Raw genomic sequence first — 24,298 nt, 5'->3', positions numbered from 1 at the left:
ACACATTCATTAGATAACTAGAGGGGAGGCCCTCCAGAGGATGATTCACACACATTCATTAGATAACTAGAGGGGAGGCCCTCCAGATGATTATTTAATACACATTCATTAGATAACTAGAGGGGAGGCCCTCCAGATGATTATTTAATACACATTCATTAGATAACTAGAGGGGAGGCCCTCCAGATGATTATTAATACACATTCATTAGATAACTAGAGGGGAGGCCCTCCAGATGATTATTTAATACACATTCATTAGATAACTAGAGGGGAGGCCCTCCAGAGGATTCTTAATACACATTCATTAGATAACTAGAGGGGAGGCCCTCCAGATGATTATTTAATACACATTCATTAGATAACTAGAGGGGAGGCCCTCCAGATGATTATTTAATACACATTCATTAGATAACTAGAGGGGAGGCCCTCCAGAGGATTATTTAATACACATTCATTAGATAACTAGAGGGGAGGCCCTCCAGATGATTCACACACATTCATTAGATAACTAGAGGGGAGGCCCTCCAGATGATTATTTAATACACATTCATTAGATAACTAGAGGGGAGGCCCTCCAGATGATTATTAATACACATTCATTAGATAACTAGAGGGGAGGCCCTCCAGATGATTCACACACATTCATTAGATAACTAGAGGGGAGGCCCTCCAGATGATTCACACACATTCATTAGATAACTAGAGGGGAGGCCCTCCAGATGATTATTAATACACATTCATTAGATAACTAGAGGGGAGGCCCTCCAGATGATTATTAACACACATTCATTAGATAACTAGAGGGGAGGCCCTCCAGATGATTATTTAATACACATTCATTAGATAACTAGAGGGGAGGCCCTCCAGATGATTATTTAATACACATTCATTAGATAACTAGAGGGGAGGCCCTCCAGATGATTATTAATACACATTCATTAGATAACTAGAGGGGAGGCCCTCCAGATGATTCACACACATTTCAATTACTCAGATCCTGTTTTTGTTGTTCTAACAGATCATTTCATTTTTAACAAAGTTTGTTCTAGTTTCATTTAGTTTGTGTGAAACCTATCTATGTTAGCTTACCTATCTATGTTAGCTAACCTATCTATGTTAGCTAACCTATCTATGTTAGCTAACCTAGCTATGTTAGCTAACCTAGCTATGTTAGTTTACCTATCTATGTTAGCTTACCTATCTATGTTAGCTTACCTATCTATGTTAGCTTACCTATCTATGTTAGTTTACCTATCTATGTTAGCTAACCTATCTATGTTAGCTTACCTATCTATGTTAGCTTACCTATCTATGTTAGTTTACCTATCTATGTTAGCTAACCTATCTATGTTAGCTTACCTATCTATGTTAGCTAACCTATCTATGTTAGCTTACCTAGCTATGTTAGCTAACCTATCTATGTTAGTTTACCTATCTATGTTAGCTAACCTAGCTCTGCTCCACCCACAGAGCTAACGTTATCTGATGCCTTTCCTCCTGCTCTGTTGTGTCCAGGTGGAGGCGGAGGGGGAGGTGCTAGCGTTGTTCTGTGGGCGGGAGGAGACGGACACGGAGGCGGTGCCAGCTCAGCAGATCATCACCTCCCCCAGGAACTCCCTGAGCCTCCTCTTCTCCTCCGACTTCTCCAACGAGGAGCGCTACTCTGGATTCATGGCTCACTACAGCGCTGTGGGTGAGCAGCATAGATCCGGGGTTACAACAGTCACACTAAGAACAAGGTAGACAAGACTCCTAAGGCGGGTGAGACAGGACTCCTGTGATGGAGTGAGACAGGTCTCTGGGAGGGGGTGAGACAGGACTCCTGAGACAGTGAGACAGGCCTCCTGATAAGGAGTGAGACCTGTCTCACCCCCTCCACAGTGTTTATGAGTGTTCTCTCCAGATAAACGGACCAATCAGACGCCTCCCCTGTAAACATGTCTCCGTGTCCTCAGATGTGGACGAGTGCAGCGAGCCGCCGGACGAAGACCTCCTCTGTGATCACTTCTGTCACAACTATATCGGGGGGTACTACTGCTCCTGTCGCCATGGTTACCTGCTGCACTCTGACAACCGCACCTGTAGAGGTGAGGCTGCAGGTTTCACCAGACCACTCATGTTCTCTCCCCGTCGCCGTGTGTGTGTGTGTGTGTGTGTGTGTGTGTGTGTGTGTGTGTGTCTGGACTCTGTCTGACTGATAGCAGCTTCTGATTGGTGGTGAATATTTACATGTTTCTGTGTGAAGGAGTCTCTCTCAAGACCCCAATTAACTGATCTGAACTGTGACCCTGAAGGTAGCCAGAGCCAGGATCACACTCACACACACACACACACACACACACACACACACACACACACACACACACACACACACACACACACACACACACACACACACACACACATCCATAATAAATCTTCATTCCAATTGATTTTATTTGTATACCTGAATATCACAAATCAAAATGGACACATTTTCCTCAGAGGGCTTTAAGTCTGTACAACATGAGACGTCCCCTGACCTCTGACCTCTGACATCAGAAAATATAGAACAGAGGAGGATCAATAGATGTATTGGGGTGACTCTGGCTCAGTGGTAGTTCAGGGTCGAGGGTCTATAGCAGACTAACTAGAGCCGGGTCTGTATCAATCTGTAACCTCACCGCTAGATGTCGCCAAATCCTACAAACTGCATCTTTAACGTGTGTGTGTGTGTGTGTGTGTGTGTGTGTGTGTGTGTGTGTGTGTGTGTGTGTGTGTGTGTGTGTGTGTGTGTGTGTGTGTGTGTGTCAGTGGAGTGCAGTGACGGTGTGTTCATGGAACGCTCCGGCGTTCTCAGCAGCGTAGATTTCCCGTCTCCGTACCCGAAGAGCTCAGAGTGTTGGTACCGGATCGAGGTGGATCCGGGCTTCAGGCTCCTCCTCCAGTTCGACCCCCGCTTCGACGTGGAGGACCACCCTGACGTCAGCTGCCCCTACGACCACGTCAGGGTGAGGACGGCACACACACACCTGTTCACACACACACCCGGTCTGTCCTGGCTGCTGATCACCTGTCTGTCTGTCAGATCACAGCGGGCAGCAGACAGTTCGGTCCGTTCTGTGGAGATCGACCTCCAGGTGAGATTCAGACAGACAGCAACGTCGTCAGCGTGTTCTTCCACAGCGACAACTCCGGAGAGAACCGGGGCTGGAGGCTCACATACACATCTACAGGTAGATACACACTGTCCACTACACACTGATACACACTGATACACACTGTCCACTACACACTGATACACACTGATACACACTGATACACACTGTCCACTACACACTGATACACACTGATACACACTGTCCACTACACACTGATACACACTGATACACACTGATACACACTGTCCACTACACACTGATACACACTGATACACACTGTCCACTACACACTGATACACACTGTCCACTACACACTGATACACACACAGCATTCAGCAGATGCTTAAATTTCCTTAAAGGCTTTTATTTTGTCGTGACAGGAAGTAAGTGTCTGGCACCTGACACCCCCCCCAATGCCCTGCTGACTCCCGTCCAATCAGAATACTCATTCAAAGACCACATCCTGTTCACCTGTTCACCTGGATACACACTGCTGAAGGTAGAGCACCCCGTCCTAACTATAGACCTGAACCAGTCCTAACTATAGACCTGAACCAGTCCTAACTATAGACCTGAACCAGTCCTAACTATAGACCTGAACCAGCCCTAACTATAGACCTGAACCAGTCCTAACTATAGACCTGAACCAGTCCTAACTATAGACCTGAACCAGTCCTAACTATAGACCTGAACCAGTCCTAACTATAGACCTGAACCAGCCCTAACTATAGACCTGAACCAGTCCTAACTATAGACCTGAACCAGCCCTAACTATAGACCTGAACCAGTCCTAACTATAGACCTGAACCAGTCCTAACTATAGACCTGAACCAGTCCTAACTATAGACCTAACTATAGACCTGAACCAGTCCTAACTATAGACCTGAACCAGTCCTAACTATAAACCTGAACCAGTCCTAACTATAGACCTGAACCAGTCCTAACTATAGACCTGAACCAGTCCTAACTATAGACCTGAACCAGTCCTAACTATAGACCTGAACCAGTCCTAACTATAGACCTGAACCAGTCCTAACTATAGACCTGAACCAGTCCTAACTATAGACCTGAACCAGTCCTAACTATAGACCTGAACCAGTCCTAACTATAGACCTGAACCAGTCCTAACTATAAACCTGAACCAGTCCTAACTATAGACCTGAACCAGTCCTAACTATAAACCTGAACCAGTCCTAACTATAGACCTGAACCAGTCCTAACTATAAACCTGAACCAGTCCTAACTATAAACCTGAACCAGTCCTAACTATAGACCTGAACCAGTCCTAACTATAAACCTGAACCAGTCCTAACTATAAACCTGAACCAGTCCTAACTATAAACCTGAACCAGTCCTAACTATAAACCTGAACCAGTCCTAACTATAGACCTGAAAGTCCTAACTAAACCTGAACCAGTCCTAACTATAACCTGAACCAGTCCTAACTATAAACCTGAACCAGTCCTAACTATAAACCTGAACCAGTCCTAACTATAAACCTGAACCAGTCCTAACTATAAACCTGAACCAGTCCTAACTATAGACCTGAACCAGTCCTAACTATAGACCTGAACCAGTCCTAACTATAGACCTGAACCAGTCCTAACTATAAACCTGAACCAGTCCTAACTATAAACCTGAACCAGTCCTAACTATAAACCTGAACCAGTCCTAACTATAGACCTGAACCAGTCCTAACTATAGACCTGAACCAGTCCTAACTATAAACCTGTCTCTGTGTCTCTGTCTCTGTGTCTCTGTCTCTGTGTCTGTGTGTCTCTGTGTCTGTGTCTCTGTGTCTCTGTGTCTGTGTCTGTGTCTGTGTCTGTGTCTCTGTGTCTGTGTCTGTGTCTGTGTCTGTGTCTGTGTGTCTGTGTGTCTGTGTCTGTGTCTGTGTCTGTGTGTCTGTGTCTGTGTCTGTGTCTGTGTCTCTGTGTCTGTGTCTCTGTCTGTGTCTCTGTGTCTGTGTCTCTGTGTCTGTGTCTGTGTGTCTGTGTCTGTGTCTGTGTCTCTGTGTCTGTGTCTCTGTGTCTGTGTCTGTCTCTGTGTCTCTGTGTCTGTGTGTCTGTGTCTCTGTGTCTCTGTGTCTGTCTCTGTGTCTCTGTGTCTGTGTCTCTGTGTCTCTGTGTCTCTGTGTCTGTGTCTCTGTGTCTGTGTCTCTGTGTCTCTGTGTCTGTGTCTCTGTGTCTCTGTCTCTGTGTCTCTGTGTCTGTGTCTCTGTGTCTGTGTCTCTGTGTCTGTGTCTGTGTCTGTCTCTGTGGTCCAGGATGGAGAGAGTCTGGATCATTATCAGATGGACTGTCAGTCTGATGGATCGTGGAGCAGCAGTCCTCCTCGCTGTCAGAGTAAGAATCATTATGAAGCTGATGTAACCGTTGAATATTAAATGAATCTGTGTAATCAGATTGATTATTAAATCAGTTGTAAAGCTACTAAATGTAAAAATGTTCTTTACTCCATGCTGAAGCTCTACACTACCTACACACTACCTACACACTACCTACACACTACCTACACACTAGCTACACACTACCTACACACTAGCTACACACTACCTACACACTACCTACACACTACCTACACACTACCTACACACTACCTACACACTACCTACACACTACCTACACACTAGCTACACACTAGCTACACACTACCTACACACTACCTACACACTACCTACACACTACCTACACACTACACACTAGCTACACACTACCTACACACTACCTACACACTACCTACACACTAGCTACACACTACCTACACACACTACACACTACCTACACACTACCTACACACTACCTACACACTACCTACACACTACCTACACACTACCTACACACTACCTACACACTACCTACACACTACCTACACACTACCTACACACTACCTACACACTACCTACACACTACCTACACACTACCTACACACTACCTACACACTACCTACACACAACCTACACACTACCTACACACTACCTACACACACTACACACTACCTACACACTACCTACACACTACCTACACACTACCTACACACTACCTACACACTACCTACACACACTACACTACTACACACTACCTACACACTACCTACACACTACCTACACACTAGCTACACACTAGCTACACACTACCTACACACTACCTACACACTACCTACACACTACCTACACACTAGCTACACACTACCTACACACTACCTACACACCTACACTACTACACACTAGCTACACACTACCTACACACTACCTACACACTACCTACAACCTACACACTACCTACACACTACCTACACACTACCTACACACTACCTACACACTACCTACACACTAGCTACACACTACCTACACACTACCTACACACTACCTACACACTACCTACACACTACTTACAACCTACACACTACCTACACACTACTACACACTACCTACACACTACCTACACACTAGCTACACACTACCTACACACTACCTACACACTACCTACACACTACCTACACACTACCTACACACTACCTACACACTACCTACACACTACACACTACACTACCTACACACTACCTACACACACTACACACTACCTACACTACTACACACTACACACTACACTACTACACACTACCTACACACTACAACCTACACACACTACTACACACTACCTACACACTACCTACACACTACCTACACACTAACTACACACTAACTACACACTACTTACAACCTACACACTACCTACACACTACCTACACAATAACTACAACCTACACACTACACACTACCTACACACTACCTACACACTACTACACACTAACTACTACAACCTACACACTACTACACACTACCTACACACTACCTACACACTACCTACACAATAACTACAACCTACACACTACACACTACCTACACACTACCTACACACTACCTACACACTACCTACACACTACCCATACATTAGATCAGCTGTATTGATAACACCTTTATAAAAGTACCTGGATTCTGCAATGAATGGGTTTAACAGTACAATTAAATATTATATATTTGTTTATCCCAAAGAGCTGACACGAGTCAACCAGTGACCAGAAACTGTAAAAAGTAACTTTATATAGTAACTGTATATAATAACTTTATATAGTAACTGTATATAATAACTTTATATAGTAACTTATATATAACTTTAACTGTATATAATAACTTTATATAGTAACTGTATATAGTAACTGTATATAATAACTTTATATAGTAACTGTATATAATAACTTTATATAGTAACTGTATATAGTAACTGTATATAATAACTTTATATAGTAACTGTATATAATAACTTTATATAGTAACTGTATATAATAACTTTATATAGTAACTGTATATAATAATATAATTTGTGATTTTGGGCTCTACAAAATAAACTGAATTGCATTGAATATATATATAAGTATATTATATATATATATATATATATATATATATATATATTTATTTATATATAGTACCTGTAGCACCGTAGCATCAGACCTCAGATCAGAGTTAAACTTAATGTTTTCTGTCTCTCTCTCTAGAAACAGACTCTGGGAGGAGGAGGAGTTCTTTGTCCAGCCTCTTAACCAATCACAGTCCAGATTAGTTGGAGAGTGATTATTATTGGTTGATAGCAAAACTGTAGGTTTGTCAGTAGTTTTAGATTATTTTCTAATAAAACAAATAAAAAAGGAATCTCCAGTCGTGTGTTTCTGTGATAATAATTATGATAATAACAATTACAACAACGATACTAATATTTGTAATAATAAAAATACAAACAATGACAATAATAATCATAATGACAATAGTAACAATCATAATCTGATTAAGAGTTTGTGTTTCCTCTGTGAACAGTCCCTAGCAGACTCCGCCTCCAGGAGCAGCGATAATCATCGACAGCGCAGCTTTACAACTGATGAACATGAAATGATATGTCAGCACACATGAAGGAGTCCTGGGACTTTAATATTATATTATCACATTAGAAATCATTAGGAATCATCAATAGAAAATAGTTCCATAATGTCTGCTTATTCTAGAGGAGATCTGTATCCTACGTCCTGATAGAATCCAGCAGGGTCCACCTGAGACCATCTAAGAGCTGCTGAGTCCTCCTGAGAGCGTCTGGGTCTTGTTCATTCAGTCTTCATCACCGTACCACTCCCTTCACACTGACAGCTGATTGGACATCCTTCTTTCACAGTGGTGGATTGTGGGAGTCCAAAGGTGGTGGCCATGGTCGACTTGGTGTTTGGAAGTGATGACAACAGCACAAAGTTTGGCTCGACTGTTCACTACGTCTGCAGGGAGGACAGCTTCCAGCTCAACACCAGCAACAGTAAGAGTATTATGGCTGTATTACTCAAAGTACTTAATATACCATGGAAAAGTACTTAATATACCATGGAAAAGTACTTAATATACCATGGAAAAGTACTTAATATACCATGGAAAAGTACTTAATATACCATGGAAATGTACTTAATATACCATGGAAATGTCACCAAAGGCTCAGTAATGAAAAAAATCCAATTATAATATGTAAAAAATACGTAAAACCAAACTAGATGTGTGTGTCTGTGTGTGTGTGTCTGTGTGTGTGTCTGTGTGTGTGTGTGTGTGTGTGTGTGTCTGTGTGTGTGTGTGTGTGTGTGTGTGTGTGTGTGTGTGTGTGTGTGTGTGTGTGTGTGTGTGTGTGTGTGTGTGTGTTGTAGGTCTCTTCAGATGTGGTCTAAGAGGAGAGTGGGTGAACTCAGAATCAGGAACAAGACTGCCGAGCTGTCTGCCAGGTAACCTTCATTCTACCACATGACTTCATCTTCCTCAATGAAGGAGTGAATCCATGTGTTCATCATCTCTACTCACTTAACCTCATAAGTACACGATACCACATGACACGCCCTCCAAACAGTTCTGATATAAAGCAGTACATAAAGCAGTATATAAAGCAGTACATAAAGCAGTACATAAAGCAGTATATAAAGCAGTACATAAAGCAGTACATAAAGCAGTACATAAAGCAGTACATAAAGCATAAAGCAGTACATAAAGCAGTATATAAAGCAGTACATAAAGCAGTACATAAAGCAGTACATAAAGCAGTACATAAAGCAGTACATAAAGCAGTACATAAAGCAGTATATAAAGCAGTACATAAAGCAGTACATAAAGCAGTACATAAAGCAGTACATAAAGCAGTACATAAAGCAGTACATAAAGCAGTACATAAAGCAGTACATAAAGCAGTACATAAAGCAGTATATAAAGCAGTACATAAAGCAGTATAAAGCATATAAAGCAGTATATAAAGCAGTACATAAACATAAAGCAGCACAAAGCAGTACATAAAGCAGTACATAAAGCAGTACATAAAGCAGTACATAAAGCAGTACATAAAGCAGTATATAAAGCAGTACATAAAGCAGTACATAAAGCAGTACATAAAGCAGTACATAAAGCAGTACATAAAGCAGTACATAAAGCATATAAAGCAGTACACATAAAGCAGCAGCACATAAAGCAGCACATAAAGCAGCACATAAAGCATAAAGCAGCACATAAAGCAGCACATAAAGCAGCACATAAAGCAGTACATAAAGCAGTACAGTTTGTGTCTCCGTGTGTCTGTCCAGCCTGTGGACGGCCGTCCCGCTCCTTCCCCCCTCATGTGAAGCGGATCGTGGGAGGTCGCGGGGCCGAGCCCGGATTGTTCCCCTGGCAGGTTCTGCTCAGTGTGGAGGATCTGTCCCGGGTCCCAGAAGACCGCTGGTTCGGTTCCGGGGCCCTGCTTTCCCAGTCCTGGGTCCTGACAGCGGCCCATGTCCTGAGGTCCCAGAGGAGGGACACCAGCGTTGTCCCCGTGGCCCCTGAACACGTCAAGGTCTTAACTACTTTATTTACTATTTATATTATTTAAATTTGGAGGGTGAGATATTTACAAAAACCTGGTCTATAGATTTCTATATTTTGTGTAAACATATATATTAATGTTTCTTTGCAATTGGCTGGCTTTGCTTCATGAGCCCGCCTTCTGTGAACATCTGACCAATCTCTATGCTGATCACAGTATTTATGATCTGTCTGCCACATGACATGATGCTGAAGATAAACTTTGGTTATGCTCATGAATAATTCATATTATATAATTCATCAACTATTTGTGACACAACAGACCAGTTTAACCAACCACTATAACCAGTACCACCACTTTAACCAGTAGATCCAGAACAAACGGTTTACTCAGTTAAACTGCTTTATCCAGTTTAAATAGAACAAGCAGTATAACCAGTCCATGCGAATCAGGTGTTTCTGGGTCTCCATGATGCTGCAGACAAACGTCTGGCCACCAACCGTTCGGTGGAGAAAATCTTCCTCCACCCGAACTTCGAACCGGACAACTACAACAACGACATCGCTCTTCTGAAGCTGGAGGAGCAGGTGGAGTTTACCGAGTTCATCGGGCCTGTGTGTCTGCCTCCACCTCACAACCAGGTATAAGCACTATGAGTACTACCTATACTACTACTTTAATATACAATGTCTGCCTGCCTCCCCCTAACATCCAGGTATAAGTACGACTAGTAGTGTTAAACCATAGACCGTAGGGTTAAACCGTAGACCGTGGGGTTAAACCGTAGACCGTGGGGTTAAACAGTAGACCGTAGGGTTAAACCGTAGACTATAGGGTTAAACTGTAGACCGTAGGGTTAAACCGTAGACTACAGGGTTAAACTGTAGACTGTAGGGTTAAACCAAAGACCGTAGGGTTAAAAAGTAGACGATAGGGTTAAACCGTAGACTATAGGGTTAAACCGTAGACTACAGGGTTAAACTGTAGACTATAGGGTTAAACCGTAGACTATAGGGTTAAACCGTAGACTACAGGGTTAAACTGTAGACTATAGGGTTAAACCGTAGATCGTAGGGTTAAACAGTAGACTATAGGGTTAAACTGTAGACTATAGGGTTAAACCGTAGACTGTAGGGTTAAACCGTAGACTGTAGGGTTAAACCGTAGACTATAGGGTTAAACCGTAGACTGTAGGGTTAAACCGTAGATCGTAGGGTTAAACAGTAGACTATATGGTTAAACTGTAGACTATAGGGTTAAACTGTAGACTATAGGGTTAAACCGTAGACTACAGAGTTAAACTGTAGACTATAGGGTTAAACCGTAGATCGTAGGGTTAAACAGTAGACTATATGGTTAAACTGTAGACTATAGGGTTAAACTGTAGACTATAGGGTTAAACCGTAGATCGTAGGGTTAAACTGTAGACTATAGGGTTAAACCGTAGACTACAGGGTTAAACTGTAGACTATAGGGTTAAACCGTAGACTACAGGGTTAAACTGTAGACTATAGGGTTAAACCACAGACTACAGGGTTAAACAGTAGACTATAGGGTTAAACTGTAGACTATAGGGTTAAACCGTAGATCGTAGGGTTAAACTGTAGACTATAGGGTTAAACTGTAGACTATAGGGTTAAACCGTAGACTACAGGGTTAAACCGTAGACTACAGGGTTAAACAGTAGACTATAGGGTTAAACTGTAGACTATAGGGTTAAACCGTAGATCGTAGGGTTAAACAGTCTGAGCTGGAGGCCTGGTCCAGAATCAACAGAGAGATAAGATGGTGGTCCTGTGGTCCCAGACGGTTCAGGCTCTGTTACGGTTGGCGTCACTGGGCCGTGATGTGTCTCTAACAGGGTAAATCCTGGGGATGATGGTGATGGTGACTCTTCAGGATGACCCCCCCCTCACCTCTGTCCCTCTCTCTTTTCAGGATGACCCCCCCTCACCTCTCCCTAACTCTCTTGGTGTAGTTGCTGGTTGGGGAATCTCCAACCTCAACACCTCCTCCTCTTCTGGTGACCCCACCAAACTGACCTCTGACTCCGAGATGACCTCTGACCTTTTGCAGTATGTGAAGCTACCAGTGGTTTCTCAGGACGAGTGTGAGGCGAGCTACGCCTCTCGCTCCGTCAGCTACAACATCACCGCAAACATGTTCTGCGCCGGTTTCTTGGAGGGCGGGAGGGACACCTGCCTGGGGGACAGCGGTGGGGCATTTGTGATGGAGGACGGGGTCAGTAGGAGGTGGGTGGTGTTTGGTTTGGTGTCCTGGGGCGGGCCGGAGGACTGTGGGAGTCAGAGGGTGTACGGAGTCTACACCCGAGTAGCTAATTATGTGGAGTGGATACAGAAGCAGCTTAAGACTGGCCCCTTGTGGTGAGACAGGTGTGGATGCAGGTGGAGAGACAGGTGGTGAAGACTGACCTCCCTATCCTTTGTCCTCACCGTCCAGTGGAGCTGTCCCCTCTGACTTCAAAACTGCTTCTCTCCCCCCAAATCCTCAAGACACCTGGTCTTGATCACGCCTACCTGAACCACTACCAGCCAACCTCCAACCTTCAACCCACAGACCCTTGAATTTCTCATTGCCACACAACTCCAAACAAACCTGCCCTCAGGTAACCTATATGAACCTCTCCAGTCTGTATTTTGCCCCCTCGCCTCTGCTGACACCGGGGCTCTCATCCTCCTTGAGCTGGCCCACTCCTCTGTCCCTTCCACAGCCAAACAAGGTGTTCCCTAAGGTTCTGTCTTCACCCCACTCCTCTGTCCCATCCACAGCCAAACAAGGTGTTCCCCACAGTTCTGTCTTCACCCCACTCCTCTGTCCCATCCACAGCCACACAAGGTGTTCCCCACAGTTCTGTCTTCACCCCACTCCTCTGTCCCATCCACAGCCACACAAGGTGTTCCCCAAGGTTCGGTAATCAGCCCACTTCTCTGTCCCATCCACAGCCAAATAAGGGGTTCCCCAAGGTTCTGAACTCGGCCCAATCCTCTGTCCCATCCACAGCCAAATAAGGTGTTCCCCAAGGTTCGGTAATCAGCCCACTCCTCTGTCCAATCAACAGCCAAATAAGGTGTTCCCCAAGGTTCTGTACTTGGCCCACTCCTCTGTCCCATCAACAGCCAAATAAGGTGTTCCCCAAGGTTCTGTACTTGGCCCACTCCTCTGGCCCATCAACAGCTAAACAAAGTGTTCCCCAAGGTTCTGTCCTCACCCCACTCCTCTGTCCCATCCACAGCCAAATAATAATAAATAATAATAATAATAATTAAGCCTTTATTAGTCCCACAATGGAGAAATTATTTCTCTGCATTTAACCATCCCGGAGGAGCAGTGGGCTGCAATGAAGCGCCCGGGGAGCAACTTGGGGTTAGGTGTCTTGCTCAAGGACACTTCGGCATGTTGCCAGTAGAGGGGTTTGAACCACCAACCTTGTGGTTACGGGACAAGCGCTCTACCTCATGTGCCACAGCCGCCCCAATAAGGGGTTCCCCAAGGTTCTGAACTCGGCCCAATCCTCTGTCCCATCCACAGCCAAATAAGGGGTTCCCCAAGGTTCTGTACTTGGCCCACTCCTCTGTTCCATCCACAGCCAAACAAGGTGTTCCCTAAGGTTCTATACTTGGCCCACTCCTCTGTCCCATCAACAGCCAAACAAGGTGTTCCCCAAGGTTCTGAACTCGGCCCACTCCTCTGTCCCATCCACAGCTAAAAAAAAGTGTTCCCCAAGGTTCTGTCTTCACCCCACTCCTCTGTCCCATCCACAGCTAAACAAGGTGTTCCCCAAGGTTCTGTACTCGGCCCACACCTCTGTCCTATCCACAGCCAAATAAGGGGTTCCCCATGGTTCTGTACTCGGCCCACTCCTCTGTCCAATCCACAGCCACACGAGGTGTTCCCCAAGGTTCTATACTCGGCCCACTCCTCTGTCCCATCCACAGCCAAACAAGGTGTTCCCTAAGGTTCTGTACTTGGCCCACTCCTCTGTTCCATCAACAGCTAAACAAGGTGTTCCCCAAGGTTCTGAACTCGGCCCACTCCTCTGTCCCATCCACAGTCACACAAGGTGTTCCCCAAGGTTCTGTACTTGGCCCACTCCTCTCTCCCATCCACAGCCAAATAAGGTGTTCCCCACGGTTCTGAACTCAGCCCACTCCTCTGTCCCATCCACAGCTAAACAAGGTGTTCCCCAAGGTTCTGTACTCGGCCCACTCCTCTGTCCTATCCACACCCAAATAAGGGGTTCCCCAAGGTTCTGTACTTGGCCCACTCCTCTGTCCCATCCACAGCCACACAAGGTGTTCCCCGAGGTTCTGTACTCGGCCCACTCGTCATCATTATCTACATCCTCCCTCTCCATCTGGACTTCCATTGATAAATGGAATGATCCTTGAACCCACCTTCACCCTCCAACCCTATATTTGCCAAATTTTCAAATCATCCTCCTGTTACCTTCGTGATATGGCTAAGATGCGGCCCTCTCTTGCAGACGGACCGACGGACTAAAGATGTTTTTTTTAGTTTCTGAGACTTTAATGTTGTCATGAGTATTTCCACTTAAGACCAGAACTCAACACTCCTCGTGTTGGTTTGTTTGTTTTTACTAACAATTCAATTCAATTCAGTTTATTTTGTATAGCCCAGAATCACAAATTACAAATTTGCCTCAGAGGGCTTTACAATCTGTGCACATGCGACATCCTCTGTCCTTCCCTCATTATTACATTATTCTTTCGTCATTGTATCTATCTTATACATTATATTTCTTCAATACTGTTGTTTTTTTTGTTCACTCGTTTGTATTAATCATATTAGAGCTGCACAATATTGGAATAAACTGACATTGAAGTTTTTTGTTTTCAATATGAAAAAATACAGGAAAGTTTTGTGGACTTCATTTAAACTCTTTAATCATAAACACATTGTTTTTATATCCATAAAATATATATCCATAACAACAATGTGATGAGTCGATAAAATCTCGTTTTACGAGACGGACTCACTGAGGACGGTCCGTCCCTAGAGTGTAGTAAATGTTTGTCACAACACAAAAAAAATTGTCTCATTGACCACCGAGCCAATTTTTTTTATGAAAACTAATTCATGAATAAAAATCAACAGTATCCTTTGCTCTGAAACGCTGGGGGCCACGGCCAATCACAGGACAGGGTTGATTACAATGACCCGGTTCAGTATGTACCACGTACCTTTACAGAATGTTAACGGCTCTATGAGAAGAGCACCACAGACTTTGGGTTAGTGGGGAACTCAAGAATGCGTCTCTTCTACACTTTCCACATGTCGTCAAACGCAAAGATCTAATTCTGATTGTTAAAACTATTTATTGTTATATCCAGCATTTACAACCGTAACATTAGCGACGGAATCGGCTGGAACAATCCAAAGACAGCAGACATGGATGGATCGACGGTCCACCGGGATCAGTTCACCAGGATCCGTCCCACCAGGATCCGTCCACCAGGATCCGTCCCACCAGGATCCATCCCAGCAGGATCCATCCCAGCAGGATCCTTCCCAGCAGTGTTAGCTATCAACCTGTAGCTGTGGTCAGTGGGTGTTGAGACTGGTACTGAGCAGCAGAACCATAGATGTCTCTAGTTGTTGAACAGTTTTAGGATAGGGGTTTGGCTGAGGATGACTCCAGTGGTTCAACCAGAAATGATTTCAGACCAAAAATCTTAAGATTTCACTTTACCCACCACAGTCCGAGTGAGGGGGGTCGGAGCCGTGACTCACCTTCACCAGCCAACCTACTACAGCCAGCCGCTCATGGAGGAGATCCGGTCCTCCACCACCAAATCCCTCAGGCAGATCCAGAACCCAAAGAGAACTGTGGGAGTTTTTCTTTTGTCTCAAGCAGTAAAAACGTGTTGAATGTGTCAATGCTGAAAGGATTTCATGTGCAGCTCTTTATCTTATGAAAAGTATTATGAATAAACTGTTATAAACACTTTCTGCAAAGAAATGTCACATTGAGTTGTTTAGTCACAAGTTTCTGTATTTTACATCATTTTACAGCCGTTAGTAGAAAATATAAACCAAACACAAGTGATTATGGTTCTAAAACATTTGAGTCTGTTTTTAACACTAATGGAGCCTGAAGCTGCTTTAGACTTCAGGGTGAACAAACGGATAGATGTGTTATTTCTGTTGGACATAATGTTACAACAAACGCTAACTTAAATAAAAAAGAAGGAAATGAGGAAGCAGAGAGGAACCAGCTGATATTCTCTTCTGGACAATGGAGCCACGAGTCTCTTTTTAAACGACTAAAGTCTTTGGTTGAGTCGTTTTGCTTTAAATTTGAAAAATAAAAATACAATAATTCTGGTCAGGGTCTGTTTGTTTGCTTTGGTCTCAGCTCTCAGTACCGTTCAAGTCTGGTCTCTCCATGGTGTCTCGGATCCAGGTCAGGAAGTTCCCCAGTCGGGTGTAAACTCCGTACTTCCCCTTTGCAGCACATTCTTCTCCCCAGCTGACGACTCCGGTCAGAAACCAGGTCCCCCTGTAGTTCACCACGAACGGCCCTCCACTGTCTCCACTGCAGGCGTCCTCGGCGACGGCCAGGTAACCGGCACAGAACATGTTGTCTGTGATCACCTGAGGACGAGACGCGTTAGAGATGATGACGTGTTAGAAACGATGACGTGTTAGCGTGTTAGAGGCGAGAGATGATGACGTGTTAGAAACGATGACGTGTTAGAGACGAGGCGATGACGTGTTAGAGACGAGACGATGACGTGTTAGAGACGATGACGTGTTAGAGACGAGACGATGACGTGTTAAGAGACGATGACGTGTTAGAGACGATGACGTGTTAGAGACGAGACGATGACGTGTTAAGAGACGATGACGTGTTAGAGATGATGACGTGTTAGAGATGATGACGTGTTAGAGACGATGACGTGTTAGAGACGATGACGTGTTAAGAGACGATGACGTGTTAGAGACGATGATGTGTTAGAGATGATGACGTGTTAGAGACGATGACGTGTTAGAGACGATGATGTGTTAGAGACGATGACGTGTTAGAGACGATGACGTGTTAGAGACGATGACGTGTTAAGAGACGATGACGTGTTAGAGACGATGATGTGTTAGAGATGATGACGTGTGGAAGACGAGCTGAGGACGGCTACACACATAACACTGGCTCACTGTATTTAGGATTCTAAGAGAAAAACTACTTTTATAATTGTTAAGTTATAGATCATTTACACAGAACAGAGTAAAAGTACACAATAATATTTCAAACAGAATTGACGTAGCTCCACTGTGTTCTGGTCTGTGTACTGTGTGTACAAGGAACTGTGTGTACAGTGTATTCTGTGTACAGTGTATACTGTGTGTTCAGTGTATACTGTGTACTGTGTACTGTGTATACTGTGTACTGTGTACTGTGTGTACTGTGTACTGTGTGTACTGTGTATACTGTATACTGTTTACAGTGTATCCAGTCTGCTCACCTGTTCGGTGGAGGCGGAGCAGTCTCGGTGGCGGACCACAGGTAGAGTGACCTTCCTGAGGAAGCGTGAGGACGACCTGCTCTGATGGTGAGTGAGTCCCCAGCCCGTCACCACGCCGCGGTTATTCTCCTGAACACACAAACACTGACTGACCCTGGACCCTGACCCTGGACAGGGAGACTGACAACTGACAACTACTAGTCACCAGAAGTCATAAGTGCATCTCCTTTCTTAAGGAGATGCACTTATGACTTCTGGTGACTAGTAGTTCTCTTGAATACCTATGTTGAATACACTTCCTGTAAGTCGCTTTGGATAAAAGCGTCTGCTAAATGACTGTAATGTAATGTAATGTGATGTGATGTGATGTGATGTGTAGATAAAGTTACCTGCAGCAGGTATCTGGACAGGTGGGGGTCGGGGAGGCAGGCGGGGACGGCGGTGGGGCTCCTGGTGACGGAGCGCGAGAGGTAGAGCAGAGCGACGTCGCTGTCGAAGGTGAAGGAGTGGAAGTGAGGATGGACGAACACCTTCTGAACCTTGATCACCTGCTCACCTGGATCAGGACGCTTCTTATCAAAGTCACCTGTTCATGAGACGTTACCCATCATTCATATGAAACAACACGAACCAGGAAAGCTCACACACACACTCACACACACACACACTCACACTCACACACACACACTCACACACACACTCACACTCACACACACACACACACACTCACACACACACTCACACACACTCACACACACACACACACACACACACACACACACACACACACACACACACACACACACACACACACTGTGCTTACCTACAGTGACGTGGTCTGCAGTCTGCTCCAGGCAGTGAGCAGCAGAGACCACCCACCGGTCCGAGACCAGAGTCCCTCCACAGAAACCATAACCATCAGACCGGCGGACCAGAACCTGAACTCACACACACACACACACACACACACACACACACACACACACACACACACACACACACACACACACACACACACACACACACACACACACACACACACACACACACACACACACACACACACACACACACACACACACACACACACACACACGTATTATTATCAATAAACATTAAAGATACTTTAAAAAGTGAAATGATGAATTTAATGGAGGAGGTTGAACACCTGCCAGGGACTCCCTCCTGGTTTCTCTAGGACTCCACCCACGATACGACCGGTTGGCTCCTCCCCCCTCAGCTCTGTCTCATTGCCCTCACTGTGTCCGGACGTTGCGTTCACTGTCAGCAGCTCCTCTGTCTCCATGAGGTTCAGGTTCAGCAGCCAGCTGTCGGTGCTGTTGAGATCCATCGTGGTGTCGTTGAGCCGCTCCGAGCGACGTCGGTACGAAGACCAGTCTCTGTGCTGACGACCGCAAGGGAACGGGTCTGGACCGGAAACACACTGTGAGATATACTCACACAACAACTCAGTCCACTCTGAAAGGGTTCAATATTAATCATCCTATTGAAGTCAAAAAATATTATCATAAGAGGTGAAAAAACAACACAGTAGTCTGTCTCTGAATACTGTCTGATCTGAGTATCAATAACCTGAATATAAACACTCTATAGTATCAATAACCTGAATATAAACACTCTATAGTATCAATAACCTGAATATAAACACTCTATAGTATCAATAACCTGAATATAAACACTCTATAGTATCAATAACCTGAATATACTCTAAGTATCAATAACTGAATATAAACACTCTATAGTATCAATAACCTGAATATAAACACTCTATAGTATCAATAACCTGAATATAAATACTCTATAGTATCAATAACCTGAATATAAATACTCTATAGTATCACACAGTACAGTATACAGTAGTATCAGCAGTATTATACGCAGTAGTTTCAGTAGTATTATGTTCAGTAGTAAAATGTGCAGTATACACAGTAGTTTTAGTAGTATAACTTGCAGTAGTATTATATGCAGTATATACAGTACTTTCTGTAATATTTTGTCCACTAGTATTATGTTCAGTAGTATTATGTGCAGAAGTATGTATCAGTAGTATTATGCTCAGTAGTTCCAGTAGTAGTACGTGCAGTATACACAGTAGTTCCAGTAGTATTTTGTGCAGTATACACAGTAGTTCCAGTAGTATTATGTGCAGTAAACACAGTAGTTCCAGTAGTATTTTGTGCAGTAAACACAGTAGTTCCAGTAGTATTACGTGCAGTAAACACAGTAGTATTATACACTGTAGTGGTTCCCGTTGTAACCTGAGTTCTATGAGTGTTACCTTTCCGGGAGCAGCTGCGTCCGTCCTCCTCCAGTCTGAATCCATCAGCGCAGCCACACTGGACTCCAGCGCCGCCCTGCAGGTCTCTGCAGTACTGCACACAGCCGCCGTTTCTATAGCGACACGCCGACACCACTACACACAAGGTCCTGTGTTAGTATCACACTGTGTCGCCATGGTAACCTACCGCACAAGGCTGTCCTTCATTTTAAATGTTGTTACCACCCTTATGTCTGGAGTTCACAGACAAACATTATGAAAGAAGTACCATCAAATATTTTGACATATTAATACATTTAAATACATATATGGCCCTCAGCCTGATCTGAACGAGGTTATTGTAACCCTGGTTCTATGATCACAGGCAGAGCCCTCTACTGGGCACTATGGGTAATCTTCTCCTTCAATCACCAATCAGGATCTGCCTTCCCTTATAGTTTATAAGGAAGTACACAGGAAGTACACAGAAAGTACACACCGCTGTCTGCTCTTCCCCTCCTGCAGCGAGTGGCGTTAGAGCGACAAGGCCTCTTGGTAGAGGGCTCCAGCTTATGGAACTAGGGTTACAATATTGTAACCTTCGTTCTAGCTGCCTCAGGCTCCGCCCTCTTCTGCTCTCTGTGGGCACAGTGGGAGGAGCCCCACTAATACATGCCATGCTGAGGGATAACATTGACCCAACCACACTGATCCGGTTCTTTAACCTTTGACCCCAGTCCTGCCTTTGGGTTTGGGAGCAGCCCTCACAGAGCCGTGACCGTTAACGGTGACCCAGACCTCCGTCTACCAAATGCTGAATATCGGAGGGAATAGACCCAACTGACCAGGACCAAGGATCGGGGCCCAGGACCGATTATCAGAGTAGATGAGTCCTTCCAAGAGTAGATGAGTCATTATCAGAGTAGATGAGTCATTATCAGAGTAGATGAGTCCTTATCAGAGTAGATGAGTCCTTGCAAGAGTAGATGAGTCATTATCAGAGTAGATGAGTCATTATCAGAGTAGATGAGTCCTTATCAGAGTAGATGAGTCCTTGCAAGAGTAGATGAGTCATTATCAGAGTAGATGAGTCCTTACAAGAGTAGATGAGTCATTATCAGAGTAGATGAGTCCTTACAAGAGTAGATGAGTCATTATCAGAGTAGATGAGCCATTATCAGAGTAGATGAGTCCTTACAAGAGTAGATGAGTCATTATCAGAGTAGATGAGCCATTATCAGAGTAGATGAGTCCTTACAAGAGTAGATGAGTCATTATCAGAGTAGATGAGTCCTTACAAGAGTAGATGAGTCCTTATCAGAGTAGATGAGTCCTTGCAAGAGTAGATGAGTCATTATCAGAGTAGATGAGTCCTTACAAGAGTAGATGAGTCATTATCAGAGTAGATGAGTCCTTACAAGAGTAGATGAGTCATTATCAGAGTAGATGAGCCATTATCAGAGTAGATGAGTCCTTACAAGAGTAGATGAGTCATTATCAGAGTAGATGAGCCATTATCAGAGTAGATGAGTCCTTACAAGAGTAGATGAGTCATTATCAGAGTAGATGAGTCCTTACAAGAGTAGATGAGTCATTATCAGAGTAGATGAGTCCTTACAAGAGTAGATGAGTCCTTATCAGAGTAGATGAGTCCTTATCAGAGTAGATGAGTCATTATCAGAGTAGATGAGTCATTATCAGAGTAGATGAGTCCTTATCAGAGTAGATGAGTCCTTACAAGAGTAGATGAGTCATTATCAGAGTAGATGAGTCATTATCAGAGTAGATGAGTCCTTACAAGAGTAGATGAGTCATTATCAGAGTAGATGAGTCATTATCAGAGTACATGAGTCATTATCAGAGTAGATGAGCCATTATCAGAGTAGATGAGTCCTTACAAGAGTAGATGAGTCATTATCAGAGTAGATGAGTCCTTACAAGAGTAGATGAGTCATTATCAGAGTAGATGAGTCCTTACAAGAGTAGATGAGTCCTTATCAGAGTAGATGAGTCCTTATCAGAGTAGATGAGTCATTATCAGAGTAGATGAGTCATTATCAGAGTAGATGAGTCCTTATCAGAGTAGATGAGTCCTTACAAGAGTAGATGAGTCATTATCAGAGTAGATGAGTCATTATCAGAGTAGATGAGTCCTTACAAGAGTAGATGAGTCATTATCAGAGTAGATGAGTCATTATCAGAGTACATGAGTCATTATCAGAGTAGATGAGTCCTTACAAGAGTAGATGAGTCATTATCAGAGTAAATTTGATAAATAAATATATTTTCTGGTATCATTAGTGCAGCGTCATCTGCATAAAGAAAGAGATGGAGATTTTAAAGGTTTCAAATAATAAAAAAGAATCATTAAAGGGCTCAACTCAGGTAACCACAGTTACCATGGTTACCTGAGTCGCAGGTCTTGCCGTGGTACTGAGGAGAACAGAGACACGTGAAGTCTCCTCGGTCCAGAGTGCACATCCCTCCATTCAGACAGGGGTTGGTCCGACAAGGGTTCAGATCTACAACACACAGGAGAGGCACTCGAACACATCATGAGTGACGTTCACTGACGACTGGGGATCTTCCTTATTTACATAAATTATATTTAATTATTCCAACTCTTAAATTCATTAAAATCAAAGAGTTCAGTGTCTGTTAAGATGTTCGACAACTGAGCAAAGTGAAGATCGTGTGGAATGATTGAAAGCTCCAGAACAGCTGCTAACGGCTACTGGACCTCGTGGTGAGACTGAGGTCTAGATAAAAGATCAGATCAGCAAGGTCACATAAGGATCTGAATCCGATCAGTGAAGATCAATATACTCACTTGTGTATTTGTACCAGAACTCCAGCTGTGGATGAAGAAACTGAGAGTTAGTACATGCAGTACTGGTAGTACTTCTATGTACTGTCATGGTTCTGTGACCTCTGACCTCCACACTGCTGACTGCATGGTGTCTGGATGAACACGATGTCAACACAAACCCTCAGTGGTCTCCTGTGGGGTCCCGACCCTCAGTTTGGACCACAGCGGTCCTTCTTACCGTCTTCTCTCTGGTCTTGAAGATCTCGGCGGCCTCCTCCTGGGAGCAGGTCTCCTCGTTACACTCCCTCTCCAGGTCTCCAGGTAACGCCTCCTCCAGGAAGGAGTTGGCTCGCCGCCTCCTGGAGGTCGAGCCGAGGACTTGAATCGCCGCCGGACGGTCCAGGAACACTGAGGGACGGACAAGAGTCCCGGAGAGTACTGATAAAACAAATACTCTGTACTGTGCTGCAGTACTAATACTAGCGTCTGAGACACATCAGTACTTCTCACCTGAACATTGGATCAGTGCAGAGCAGCCCAGCAGAGTGCAGAGAGTCCAGGTCAGCAGCATGTCCGTCCTCAGACCACAACCTGGTCTCTTGTGTCTCTATCTGATTCTATTTGTCTCTTACCGTCTCTTACCGTCTCTATCCGTCTCTTACCGTCTCTATCCGTCTCTAACGTCTCTATCCGTCTCTTACCGTCTCTATCTGTCTCCTACCGTCTCTAACGTCTCTATCCGTCTCTAACGTCTCTATCCGTCTCTTACCGTCTCTATCCGTCTCTAACGTCTCTATCCGTCTCTAACGTCTCTTACCGTCTCTATCCGTCTCTAACGTCTCTATCCGTCTCTTACGTCTCTATCCGTCTCTAACGTCTCTATCCGTCTCTTACGTCTCTATCCGTCTCTAACGTCTCTATCCGTCTCTTACCGTCTCTATCCGTCTCCTCTGAGGACAGACGGTCGGTGTCTGAGGTAAAATGGAGGACTGCAGCTGATCCAATGATCGTTGACCACAGTTCAAATATTGACAGAGACGTCAGAGGACACAAGAGACGAGTCCAGTTCACCATGTAGACGAAGAGTTCAAAGGTCGCAGGTGATCCTGCTGCACAAACTAAATAAAGGAAATAAACATCACCTGGTTTTATAAATAATAATAAAATGTTTTAAAATAATAACAATAGAAAACATTTCAAGAATGACTAGTATATTGTAGTATATTGAAGTATATTGAAGTATTTGTAGGTATTCATTTTCCTAATTTTGTCTAAATCTGGGAAACTTTGTCTGAATAAGAGCTTCATTAATCAGTTAGAGAACAGAGTACCTGAACAGGTAGAGAACAGAGTACCTGGACAGGTAGAGTACAGAGTACCTGGACAGGTAGTGAACAGAGTACCTGGACAGGTAGAGTACAGAGTACCTGAACAGTAGAGAACAGAGTACCTGGACAGGTAGAGTACAGAGTACCTGGACAGGTAGAGAACAGAGTACCTGGACAGAACAGAGTACCTGGACAGGTAGAGAACAGAGTACCTGGACAGGTAGAGAACAGAGTACCTGGACAGGTAGAGAACAGAGTACCTGGACAGGTAGAGAACAGAGTACCTGGACAGGTAGTGAACAGAGTACCTGAACAGGTAGTGAACAGAGTACCTGAACAGGTAGAGAACAGAGTACCTGGACAGGTAGTG

General features: G+C 44.2%; 2 protein-coding genes across 5 annotated transcripts in view; one reads left to right on the top strand and one right to left on the bottom strand.

Moving 5' to 3' along the window:
- Nucleotides 1–14,624, top strand: part of masp1 (MBL associated serine protease 1) — a 16,096-nt gene extending 1,472 nt beyond the window's left edge. Inside the window, exons 3-13 of one of the 4 annotated variants that reach the window (XR_008531117.1) lie at nucleotides 1,518–1,695; nucleotides 1,958–2,089; nucleotides 2,796–2,992; nucleotides 3,070–3,217; nucleotides 3,523–3,641; nucleotides 5,409–5,487; nucleotides 8,365–8,499; nucleotides 8,876–8,950; nucleotides 9,794–10,041; nucleotides 10,492–10,652; nucleotides 11,950–12,034. Coding sequence is in view for 2 of the 4 variants with exons in the window: in XM_054596210.1 (XP_054452185.1) it covers nucleotides 1,518–1,695; nucleotides 1,958–2,089; nucleotides 2,796–2,992; nucleotides 3,070–3,217; nucleotides 3,523–3,641; nucleotides 5,409–5,487; nucleotides 8,365–8,499; nucleotides 8,876–8,950; nucleotides 9,794–10,041; nucleotides 10,464–10,652; nucleotides 11,950–12,399 (1,950 nt within the window). In the remaining 2 variants the exon portion in view is untranslated. Of the gene's footprint in view, nucleotides 1–1,517; nucleotides 1,696–1,957; nucleotides 2,090–2,795; nucleotides 2,993–3,069; nucleotides 3,218–3,522; nucleotides 3,642–5,408; nucleotides 5,488–7,699; nucleotides 7,867–8,364; nucleotides 8,500–8,875; nucleotides 8,951–9,793; nucleotides 10,042–10,463; nucleotides 10,653–11,910; nucleotides 11,923–11,949 lie in introns of those variants that run through there. The other 3 variants (XR_008531118.1, XM_054596210.1, XM_054596223.1) reach the window with 3 other exon arrangements.
- A 1,400-nt stretch (nucleotides 14,625–16,024) lies between these two features.
- Nucleotides 16,025–23,575, bottom strand: LOC129089049 (coagulation factor X). Its single transcript, XM_054596383.1, has 10 exons — nucleotides 23,111–23,575; nucleotides 22,839–23,008; nucleotides 22,622–22,646; nucleotides 22,200–22,313; nucleotides 19,813–19,947; nucleotides 18,682–18,941; nucleotides 18,337–18,451; nucleotides 17,903–18,099; nucleotides 17,514–17,642; nucleotides 16,025–16,647 (listed from the first exon to the last, which is right to left on the bottom strand). The coding sequence occupies exons 1-10, from the start codon at nucleotides 23,169–23,171 to the stop codon at nucleotides 16,405–16,407; spliced, it is 1,449 nt and encodes a 482-aa protein (XP_054452358.1). The 5' UTR covers nucleotides 23,172–23,575; the 3' UTR covers nucleotides 16,025–16,404.
- Nucleotides 23,576–24,298: the final 723 nt, after the last annotated feature.

Source organism: Anoplopoma fimbria, chromosome 1, assembly GCF_027596085.1.
Source record: "Anoplopoma fimbria isolate UVic2021 breed Golden Eagle Sablefish chromosome 1, Afim_UVic_2022, whole genome shotgun sequence".
NCBI classification, from domain to species: domain Eukaryota; kingdom Metazoa; phylum Chordata; class Actinopteri; order Perciformes; family Anoplopomatidae; genus Anoplopoma; species Anoplopoma fimbria.
Note: the sequence above shows the minus strand (reverse complement) of the source record. Positions and strands in the feature narration are given on the sequence as shown.

Excerpts from the sequence above, each read along its gene's own strand:
- LOC129089049 (XM_054596383.1), bottom strand. The coding sequence starts at position 23,171 with ATGCTGCTGACCTGGACTCTCTGCACTCTGCTGGGCTGCTCTGCACTG. Across the intron at positions 22,647-22,838 it reads TCAAGACCAGAGAGAAGACG|CTGGAGTTCTGGTACAAATA; the intron begins GTAAGAAGGACC and ends CTTCATCCACAG. Across the intron at positions 22,314-22,621 it reads GTTCTGGTACAAATACACAA|ATCTGAACCCTTGTCGGACC; the intron begins GTGAGTATATTG and ends TGTGTGTTGTAG.